General features: G+C 51.6%; 1 protein-coding gene across 1 annotated transcript in view; it reads right to left on the minus strand.

Moving 5' to 3' along the window:
• Positions 1–223: 223 nt before the first annotated feature.
• Positions 224–11,439, minus strand: part of LOC103775610 (general transcription factor II-I repeat domain-containing protein 1-like) — a gene marked incomplete at both ends in the record, with an annotated part of 27,899 nt that continues 16,683 nt past the window's right edge. The window contains 6 exons of the mRNA XM_008943077.1: positions 224–317; positions 3,547–3,594; positions 8,530–8,558; positions 9,187–9,370; positions 10,312–10,395; positions 11,178–11,236. Coding sequence (XP_008941325.1) covers positions 224–317; positions 3,547–3,594; positions 8,530–8,558; positions 9,187–9,370; positions 10,312–10,395; positions 11,178–11,236 — 498 coding nt within the window. The remainder of the gene's footprint in view (positions 318–3,546; positions 3,595–8,529; positions 8,559–9,186; positions 9,371–10,311; positions 10,396–11,177; positions 11,237–11,439) is intronic.

Consider the following 11,439-nt stretch of genomic DNA (forward strand, 5'->3'; position numbering starts at 1 on the left):
CCTGCTCCTCTGCTCCAGCCTTCCAGCCTCCCTCCCCTCGCCAAGGATGAGCTGTAGACAGGAAGGTCACAGTCCCACCTGCAGGAGCCATGGGAACGTCCCCGGGGATGGGGAAGCAGTGGGAGGAAACCTGGGCTGCAGCAGGCTGCCGTGTGCTCAGCCTATAAATAGGGGCTTAATAGAGGATTAATTTTAACTACGGCTGCTGTCAGCAAAACCAAACCTGCTCAGGGACTCACCGTATTTCTCATTGAACAGCTCTTTCACTTGCTCTCGGAGAATCACCTTCTCTCCCAGCCTGTTGGCATCGTCCTCATCTGCAGAGCAAAACACCAAAAAGACAGGGGATAACACCCCCAGTTTGTTTTGGGGAGAACCCACCCTGCATGTCACAGTCTCTGTCCCTCCGCCCCGGGGACACCCCAGAGGACACCCCTGGGCTCACACCTCACAGGTGGCTTTCAGAGCCCTGTGAAGTAGCCACGACCTGCTGCCAAATCTGCCTTTGCCTGGGCTGAGAGCCTTTCACAGTGCTGCAAAGGACTGCACAATATGCAGAGCAAGGAGAGACAGGCCCTGGTGCCACGAACGCTCCCAGGGGTGATATCAGGGGATGAGATAGCACTTTTATAGCTGGGCTCCTAAGTACAGGATTGCTTTATAATATGCCATATAATCAGCTTGGCTTTACTGGCTTTTTTAATTATCCTCATCCTGCCAAAGAGTTTCTCCTCCGCTCTCTCGTTTCAGGTGACGTGTCTTTGTCAGTAGATTTTTTCCCCCCAGCTATTTGGCACCCTCAGGGGACTCCAGGAAAAACGACAGGGGTCAGGATTGGCCCCTTGGAAGCTTTTTCACCCCGCAGGTATAAAGCACCAAGGGAATGAACCTCATCCACCTCTCAGCAGGGTCACCCCTCCAGCCCCGAGCCAGCTGGGAGGCTGCCAGGGGGGTCTCCTCCAGGAGAGGAGGCAGCTCCACCACGAGCCTCACTGCACCCAAGGCAAGCAGTTTAGAACATCATGGAGGGGTTCAGGTTGGGAGGGACCTTTCAAGATCACCTCATCCAACCCCCCTGCAGGGAGCAGGGACATCTCCAACTAGATCAAGCTGCTCAGAGCCTCATCAAGGCTGACCTTGAATGTCTCCAGGGATGGGGCCTGAACCACCTCTCTGGGCAACCTGGGCCAGCATCTCTCCACCCAGGCTGGCACATTATTGAAAACATCAAAGTGAGCACTGCAGACTTCAGCCTGAGGGACTCGAGCATCCTCCATCCCCAGTCTGCAGCTATTTCATTTGATTTTGAGCAATGACATGATTTTGATATCAGTTTTAAGTGATCTTATGATCAGTTTTGTTTGAAACACAAGCTGAAGACCTGCCACGAGTTGCTGACTCCCTGCACAGGGTCCCAGCACTCAGCACCCCAGCAGAAATCACACAGAAAACAGCCCTGCTGCTGAGGATCCTGGGGAGAAGCTGACACCCTCCAATCTCCACCCTCAGCTACTGCAGGGTACAGCCTCAAAAAAGCCTCTTCTCCACCTGAAAAACAATAGTTCTGTCTGGATGGAACTAGGCAAGCCAAAGGGGAGAAGTTTCTGTGAAGGAACCACAGGGCCAAGTCGTGCTTCAAATCCAGAAATGGCAACGAAGCAGCTTGAAAGGGATGGAGAGAAAAAATAAACAGAAGGGAAGAATATCAAACCAGAGTGGCCAAGGAGAACTGATTCTGACTTCAAGACCCAAGCCCCTGTGGGCTCCCTCTGTGACTTCAGTGTCATTGCTGCTCAGTTTCTGGGCTGTACGTACACACCTGTCTGGATGTGTAGATGGTAGCAGACAAAGAAACACCAAAATGAAGTGTTCTCACTCTAATTCTCTGGGACTGAAAAGCACAGCAGCTCTTTCCTTTCCACTCATGCCCCGAGTGCAAGAACCAAGATCCCCAAGGGGGTGTTTTCCACATCACAGTGGGCAGGACTCCCAAATTCCCATCCAAGGACAAAAACCAATGCCATGAATAACCTGGAACTGAGCATGCATAACAGAGAAGGCAGAGAGGAGGCTCCAGCTAGTGGTGCTGCTTCCCAGGGACCTGCCCCTCCATCCCCAGGCAGCTCTGGGTGAGACATCTCCACCTCCCTTTGACTTCATCCATTTGGGTTTGGGAAATAATCGAGTCAAGGAAGTCACTGGAACCCCTGGGATGTGCTGAGTCCTTCCAGGACAGGTTTATGGAGGTTGCTGGCTTCAGCTCTACATTAGCTTATCTTTTTTTAATTAAAAAAGAGTAGCCAGTTGATTGACTCGTTTTTCTCCCCTCAGTCCTACCTGCCTGAAGTGAGGACCCTGCACTCCACAGGCAATTCTGTGCAAGTGGTCACATCTTTAAAGCACCATTTGCTCTTCTCCAACAGGACTTGTTGGAGCCTGGCATTTTTTGTTTTTAGAAAACCAGGTCATGTTTAGTAGTTACTTAAAATAGACTTTAGGTGTCTGCTGTTGGTCGACAGTATCCACAACACCACCGCGTCTTCTAGTGACTTTAAAAAGCCACAACAAACCCAAATCCAAGGTATCTCATGGGTAAGTAAAGGTTCTGCTGGGCTCACGCTGCCACGTGCAGAGCCCTGATGTCAGTGGAGAGGCCACAGCACATCCAGGCACCTGCTGGAGCCTTCCTGCTCCTCATACCACCACCAGCATCAGGGAAACAGCCACTGCCCAGCACAGAAACACTCAGCCAGGGTGGGCTGCTCACAGCAGTCAGGATCTGGCCCTGAATCTGAAGAGGATAAACAAATCCTCTTCCCCTCTCCCAGCTCCAGTGGGTGCAACTCATCTGCACCCCTGTGTCAATGCAAAATAAACCTGCTGACTGCACTGAGGCTGTTCCACAGTGAGGCTTAAACACAGTTCAAATTAGCTCGACATACAAATGTTTTCAAAGCAGAGCTGTAAACTTGTGGGAGCAGGCAATTAACATGTAGACATGCAGCCAGAATCCCAGCAGATGGGGCTGGGGCTGGATCTGCTGGAGATACTCCGTGCCCTGCCAGGGATAGAGGCAGGCAAGCTCTTCTTTACTCCTGGATATCAGTACATATGTTAAATCCCCAGAGCCTACGCGACTGCACACCCACCCTGGCCCAGGGGATGTGCCACAGCCAAGCAAAAAAACCCCAGCCCGAATCCGTGCAAGCTCTGCTTGTGGATGGCAAGGGGGATTTGTAACAAATGAACTGCAAGGCTGTGTGGCTGAGCTGAGGAGAAGGTGGCAGGCTGGAGCAGAACTGGCCCTGACACCCAGGGACCGCAGCAATGGTGCTTAGAAACGCAGAGAGGATTAATAAGGACACCAAAACCCTGTGAAACACATCCTGCAGCATTCACTTCTCGCTATCACAGGGAAACAGAGCAGAGAGGGAAACAAAAAAATACCTGAAATTTGGGGGTTTAAAGACATTTTCATTCCCATATTAAAAGGCAAGAGCATTTCTTGTCTGCTACCATCTACGATGCATCAACTGAGCTACGTACCATTCAAGGCAGCGTAGGCTTTTTCCAGTGATGTTATCCGTCTAGGGGCTACAGCACAAGTTAAAAGGAGACAAAAAAAAAAGAGAGAGAGAGAGAGAGAGAGAGAGAGAAAGAAAAAGAGAGCCATGAGTGCTGCAGCTTGGTTTCTTGGTCACAAACAAAAGCAAAACCCAGGATGACACCCTGGCAGCTTAAAACTCCTCCAGTCCCGAGGCCCCTTGGCGCAGAGATGCCTTTGGTAGCGACACGATAGCCTGGTGGGCTGGGTGGGTGGGGGCTCTCCACCATGAAATCACCTGTTTTGGAAGGTGCTCAAGCCCATGAGAGCATCCCCTGAGCTGCACCCCACTCCTGGGCAGCTCGAGGGCCACACGTGCCCAGGGAGGTGCAGCTGAATCAGGGCACGTGCTGAGGCAGCGCTGGCTGTGCCACACTGAAGGGGGGAAACACAACCTGGGGTAAAGCAGATGGAAAGCAAATGGGGAAACTCTGTCAGTTCTGCAGCAGTGGGGGGAATGGGAGAGACAGGGAGCCCCAAGGAGAGGCCACTGCTCGCCGCTGGCTCCGAAGTGATGAGTGATATTCAAAACAAATGAATCTCCTGGGGAACAGCAGCAGCGAGGGGCCAGGGCCAGGGTCTGCTCCATGGGCAGGAGGAGCTGGATGGGACCCTGCTCTGCACGTGGACAAATCCTGTCCCTGTAGGGCCCAGCTGGGAAATAGGTGACACTGCCCATCGCCGGGTGACCTGAGTCACCAGGTGACAACCTGCCCATGTGGGCACCCCGTGTGCAGCACCCACCGTGCCAAATATTCAGGCAAATCTGCAGTGCATAGGGGAAGAGATGCAGGTGGGTTGCACCAGTGCTGAGAGAGCCAAGCTAGAGTGCAAGCCAAGAGGGAAGGAGGTCCTGGCACAGCTCCTGTCAGGCAGGAGCACAGGCAGGAGCACAGGCAGGCAGTGAGGAAAAGCAGCAACCAGCAGCATCTTCCCAACAGGCATCAGAAGCAGTTCAGGAAGGGCAGCACAGCATTTCCTTTGCTTGGCAGCAACTCCAAGTTTCAGGTGAAGATTTCAAGGTGCTGTTATGAAACCATGCTGATTAAGAAAGAGAATTTTGATTTCTCATCCCAGCAACCTCCATCCCACGGGAGGAATCCCACTGGGCTCACAGCTGCTGTACTGGGAGGCAGGGAGCACAGCCCCAAGGGCTGGAGCACAGCTGGGATGGAGCAGCACCAAGGGGAATTTGGGGGGCTCTGGAGGACAGGGCAGGATCCAAGGCTGGTGGGGAGCAGGATGGAGGCAGGAGCAAAGCAAACAGGAGAGCTGGGATGAGCTGGGCGATGGTGCTGCCTTCAAACCCTCAGAAGGATGCCACACATGCAGGAGAAAGGGAAAAGGAGATGGAAAACAGGCAAAGAAAAAGGTGATTTGAATCGTGGAGATGCTTGTAAAGAGGCACTGAAGCTCCACAGCTATTCACACTAACTGCCTGGATTTTCACCTTCAGACTAGAAACAGTGACCAGCTGAAGAGACAGAAATAAAATCATCACCCTGGATAACAGGGAGGTGGATCAGAAGGAAAAATAACCTGGCTGCTCCCATGGGGGTTAAACGTCAGGGCTGGGGGTGAAGGAAGAGGGACAGGGACCTCAAAAAGCAACCTGGGGATGGAGCAAGATGTGCTCAGCTCCCATCACAAGCACTTTCCTCTTTGCTTTTTTTTCTTGCTAGGAGTTTCCAGCACGAGGCTCATCAAAGTCTTGAGAGGGGTTGTGTTCTTGTGATTAAAAAAACCCATATATATATATAAAAACCCCATTTATATATATAAAAAGGATGCCTGGATGTGTGGTTTTTTTAATTAAAGAACACTGCCTGCCCTACTTTATTAATTGGAGTATGGGAAATAATCTATCAGGGTGGTGGAGAGTTTGGGGAATAAGACAGATGGAGCTGGTGAACATTTTCAATCAAAGCACACAAAAATTAACATACAGAGAGAGTTTGTGTGTGTGTGCTAGATTACTTATGCTTGATATTTTACTTTTTTTTTTTACCAAAGGCTCAAATTAAGCCTGTTTTGTATCTTTGTGCCTCAGGAAAGAAGAAAAGAAAGGACAAGTGCTGTGTTTATAGCACTGGAGCTTCACCCCTGCTCGCTCACTTCTGTTTTAATGCCAAAAGATCATCTTGCTTTCAAAAAGAGGTTTTGAAGTCCCTTTCCACAGAGCAGAGCCCAGCGGTGGGGAGAGGAGAAGCTGGGAATCAAAAGGAAAAATCTCAGGATGCCAAGGAGGGTTGTGCTCCTGGGTCAAAGCCCCCAGGGAGCCACCCAGGTCAAGTGCTGGCAGAAGCACTGGTGACCTCGGGGCCACCGTCCCACCCTGGGAAGGCTGCAAAACCTCCCTGCAGAATCCTCTCTGCAGCCACTGACCTCCTCTGGGCACTGGGGAGCACCCCCAGCTTTATTTTTCCCAAAACCAGCCTCATTCTTCCCCCCCAAATCCCACATTCTTCTACAAGGCACACCACCCCCCCCCAGCCACCTCTGCACCAACAGCTTCACCCCCTCCCCACGACCCATCACAGGGAGATAGCACAACAGAGAATTCACAGATTATGTTGAGAAAAAAAGGACAGATGATACTGAAATCCTTTTATCTGTTTCTGTCGTGCTTAAAAACATCTGTGTCCCCAAAAAAGAGAGATAAGGAGGCTGGTCCTCCACGGTCCTGTGGTTATTTGGGATGCTCTTTGCAATGCACAAAGTGCACAACTTGTTTAAACAAATTAAATCCCATTATTTAACCTAGACACAACTCAAATCAATCCAAAGTGATGCTAAAAAAAATGTTAAATTTCCTTTTTCCATTAAAATGTGTACTTTTCATGTAATTTTTGGCCAAAATGATCCACAAACCCCATAACTTCCCTCATATTTAGAGTCATCTCCTGGGCTTTCCAGCTTCTAGATGCCCCTGCAATGCCACCCTGCTTGGGAATAACTATTGCTTTCATTTTAATGCTCCTCTACAAAATAAAAGAGACTTTCACTAATTTTGTTTGAATGTCAAGCACCCACTTCTGCTGCTGCTCTTTTCCAAAAACCAGCCTCATTTAACCAGCCCCCGAAATCCTGCTCATTTTACATGGCAGGACTTCACTACACAAGATTAGGGTAAAAAAGAACACTCTCAAAGTTAAATTTTTAATGATCTATGGTGAGTTGGAAATAATTAATTTTGTTAAGGCAGATGAAAAGCAATCAAAGCCAAGGCAGTGGCTGCACCACTGTGTTGCCACCATCCACTTTGGTGTAATAGGGTGGAAAAGCAGATGAGAAGTTAATTGCTGTCCACAGGGATTTTTGGGGGGCAACATACAAACAATGTTTTCTCCAGGATCCATTCTGGTGGTAGCCTGACTATTAGAAAACAGAAGTCCAGGAATTGTCTCTGAAGATTTAGCAAATATATGAAATAGTCTATAACAAATTGAGATGTCAAGTAAGAAAATCCCCTCACCTGTGCCTGCTCTTATTAAAACCCTGTGGGAGGAGAAGGCCTGAAGCCCTGAGCCCAGCAGGGGTGCTGCCACCTCCTCCCAAACCCCCTCAGGGACCACAATACCCAGAATAAAACCTATCTTTGGGTTTGTGCTAGCAGGGGCCAGCCCGTGGTGGGAGCGTTCAGCTGGGGAAGGAGGGGGAAAAAAAATCAATTCCAAAGAAAATCAATTTCCTCTACATCTCTATTTCTGAGGCTGCGTTTCCCAGCCAGCTGGCAGGTTGAAGTATTTGCCTTCTGATGGGCTCCTTTGTTAATGGTGTGATTTGTGTCAGATCAGCCTCTCTTAACGGAATTACTCCGAGGACGGCGCAGCAACGGGGAGACAAGATGTGGCTGGAGGAGCAGCTACACCCTCAGCTCGCTCTGGTCTCACAGTGCTGGGGAAAACCAGAGCTCTGCAGGGCCTGCACTTCACCCAGGGCTCGTCTGAAATCCAGCCCAGGCGAGCCAGCCTTGTCACAAGTGGTCAAATGGTCCAAGTCTGTGGAGGCCTCAGGGGACTAACCCATCACCTTGGCTGGGCCACATGTGGGGATGCAGACAGTGGATGCAGGGACATGCCCTGGGCTGAATTTCTCAGACACTCCACCTTTTGTTAGAGGCCTCTTGGGTGTCTAACACCTTTCTGCCTGTTCCAAACAAGGGCATATAAATGTTTTCCTCTCTGTCATATTTTTCTTCCCTAAACTGTGCCATCCCCATGGAGGCTGGCCAAAGAAATGGGAAGCCATCAATAAAAATGACAACGTCTCTTGCACCCATCTGTGCTCTTCCAGCAGCTGTAATTACAGACATTTAAAACTGAGACAGGTTTTCACCCATGTTCCTGGTGGCAGCTCTGTTTTCTAGGCAGCAAAAGACAGAACTGCTGCAGTGACCCACGGGGCAGGACACAGCTCTGGGACAGTGACACCCTGTCCTCCCCTCTCCCCCAGCTCCCCCCGTGTATCCACACACAGGATGCCCACAACCCAGAGAGGTGCCACGGTGCCACAGCCTGAGACAGAGCCTCTGGTCCATCACCCATGACCCCTCCTCCCCACTGAACCTGCCAGCTCACTGCAACACTTATTTATTTTAGGAGAATGCTGAAGAAAGTGGATGTTTTCTTAAATACAGAACTGAGAGCTCTGCCCTGGGTTAGTTCCTGAAAAACACCATCATTTCAAGGCAGCAGCAGCAGTACCTATGGGTGATGCTGAGGCCAGCTCTCCTGCTCAAGGGAACTTCAACAAATGCCCCAGACGACAGCAAAACCAAAGTGGGAAGGCCAGGAAAGTGAGGTCAGGGGCAACCTTCCTTCAGCTGATAAAATGACTGCTTGCCATTCACAGCTTACAGCTCCCTGACTGCCACCAAACACTGGGCCAATGCATTGCTCAGGCAAAAAGGCAGCATCTCTTACCGGGTTTGGGGATGAGTCCTTGGAAAGGCCTGTGAAAAATAAGGAAAAAGAGATGTCAGATGAAAGGCTCTGCAGGGACAGGCTCCCCGTGGTCCTGCCTGGGGCAGCACGTGGCCCGGCGGTGAGAAGATGGGCACTGTGGCCCAGCAAGAGGCTGATGGAACCCCTCTTAAACCCATTTATTCCCCCTGTCTCACCTTGATACAGTGATAAAGTGCTTTTTCCTCCCTACTTGTGTCCACCCCCTTTGGCTGCAAGCCCCACAGGACACTGCCAGGACCAGGCAGTGCCTGGTGCCATCCCAAGTGCTGCAGGACCCCGAGCACAGCCTGGCACCAGCAATACACTCAGCAACGTTTGTGCTGCCTCAGGCCTCCCAGAAACAGGGCTGGGATTTCTTTCTGTCACATCCATCCCCATTTTCTCCTGCCAGTGCCTTCCCCACTCCCTCCTGTCTGCTGCCCAGGAAGGGCAGGAGCCTCTCTCTTACAATCCCCTCCTTTCTGTCAAACCATCAGCTGCTGACTGAAGGAGGCTGGGGGCATTTATGGTATTTAGAGCCCTGCCCTAATGGGGCTGGGAGAGCTGGGGGTGCACTGGGGGGGGGCTCCCTCCTCTCCCCCTCCTGCTCAGCTTCCAGCACCTCTCCCCACTCACCTCGTCACGGTGAACTTGATCTTATCAGCGACAGCCAATATCCTCTCCAGGTTCTGGGAGCCAAAGGTGCAGGGCTTCCTGAAGGGGATCCCGGGGGGCAGCCCCTCGATAATCACCGACCCCGGGTTGCTCTTGATCCGCTTGTATGGCACTTGCACGGGGTATTTAATCCCCAAGGCCTCACCTGGCAGAGAAGGTGAGAAGTCAGAGGTATAAGATGCCAGAGCTCTGGCTGCAGCCCAGGCCCTGCCACTGCACAGTGTGACCCCAGCAGGCTGCTCGAGGCACCACAGGGACCAACGTTCCCAGGTTGCCTCCAGGATGGGAGCAGAGGGGTCCCAAGCAGCCGTGTGTGCAGGGGAGCTGGTGGGGGGGAGGAGAGGCACCATCCTGCACGGAGACACCCATGCAGGGCAGTGGGAGGAATGGAAGGCACAGCTCTTTTGGGATGTTCTTTTGAGATAACTCCATGGGCATCTTCCCTCTCTGAGGTCTGGCTGCAGGACTGAGGTGACACATTTAGTTGTTGCTCTTGTGGGTACCCAGGACCCTACATTAAGTCTCACTCCTGCCTAGAAGATGGTGATAACAGCATCTCCTTGCCTTGCTTGATAAAAAACATGCTGGAGCAGGTAGGTGATGGGAGTGTCCTGCAGAGCCTGGGGAGGTGCCCTGGGACAGGATGAGCAGAATTTACTCATCCCCTGACACTCCTACGAGGCCCTTCCTTATTCCCTTCCCAAGCTCCTGTCATGCTCCCACAGTTCTCCACTGATGAATTTCCCATCACTGTTTGTCATGGCATGGGGGAATTTTAAAAGGAAAAAAACCCACCAAAATATGGCTGGGAAGGGCAGGCAAAGGAAAGGGCTGCAGCACACTCTCCACCACAGGCTCCCCTGTGCTGTGTGGGAGCCAAGCAGGCAATAAGAGCCTGCAGCAAAAAGCCCCAATTCCCTGAGCCACCGGTCCCTGCCCAGCCCCCCGAGGTGCCAACTGTTCAAGGGGGAGGTGAGAGAAAGCACCTGGCAAGGAGGAGTGAGGAGGAGAGGGATGGGGAGTAATAATCAGGAGGGAATAAGGGGGGACTAAACCCAACCCCCCAGCCCTGGCCCAGTTTCTCACCGTATTTCTTATTGAACAGGTCCTGGACTTGCTCCCGCAGCGTGTTAGCGATGTCTATTCTGGAAAGCCTGGCATCATAATTTTCTGTAAAATAAAGAAACAATTATGGACTTCTGCTGGTAAATTAAAAGGCACTCTGTGACTTTTAAGCAATGCCATTTTCTAATTATAGGAAAGTCCTTATCTTGCAATTAGCTAATCTCTGGAGAGGGCCATTCAAAGTCCTTAAAAATAATCTAAACAGAAATATGTTTTTTTTTTTCCCTCTGCCTGTTTGCTGAGAAGAAAAGCTGCATGAAATCAAAGATTCAGTTGCGATAATTACCGGCGCTCAAATGAAACTCACTCCAAAGCCTCTCTGAAAAGCCAAAGCCCTTGACGAGCCTTCAGCCCACTCTGGGAACCCTCCCAGCCCCCCGTGGCCCAGGGAACAGGGACGCTCTGTCCCAGGAGCTCCACTGCTCCTTCTCCTGATGGAGCCACCGTGCTGGCTGCTGGTGTGCACCAGGCAGGAGCAGTGTTTGTATAAACCTCATCCAGGTGGAAAAAAAAACCCAGAAAGGGCAAACCCTGAGGCTTACAAGACTTAATTACACATCTTGCAAGGTCAGACGGTGAGATAAGCAAAGACAGTTAATTAGGGCACCATCCAGCCTCTTCCTTGGACCTACAGGACTGGCCACCCCAAGTGTGTGCCTCGCCTCCTGACTGGCTGTCCTTCCCATCCCCTCACCCCAACTCCTCCTCTGCCAACCCACGAGTCCTGGTGCCCTGTGGCCACCCCCTTCCCACATCTGCTCTACACAGTCCCCACACCGAGCTTGGGACTCTGCCTCAACCCCCCCCAGATGCCTCCAGGCCCTCACCTTGAAAGCCCTGTCTCTTCACAGCATCCTCCAGCAGCGCCTCACTCGAGTCCCTCTCGCTGGCGGCTGAGACAGGGTGGGGACAGAAGAGGAATTAGGATTCACGACGGGGCCAAGAGGGACGCACAGGAAAGGGGGTTTCCGGCCAAAAAACGAGGTGGGGAGGGAAGACAAGAGACGCGCCGTAGGAAAACGCTCTCACTCCTCTCCTACCTCGTCCTTAACGGCCTGGCTGCCGGGCGTCTCGCAGCCTACCTTTGAC

This window comes from Merops nubicus, unplaced genomic scaffold (genome assembly GCF_000691845.1).
Source record: "Merops nubicus isolate BGI_N331 unplaced genomic scaffold, ASM69184v1 scaffold20586, whole genome shotgun sequence".
Classification (NCBI taxonomy): Eukaryota; Metazoa; Chordata; class Aves; order Coraciiformes; family Meropidae; genus Merops; species Merops nubicus.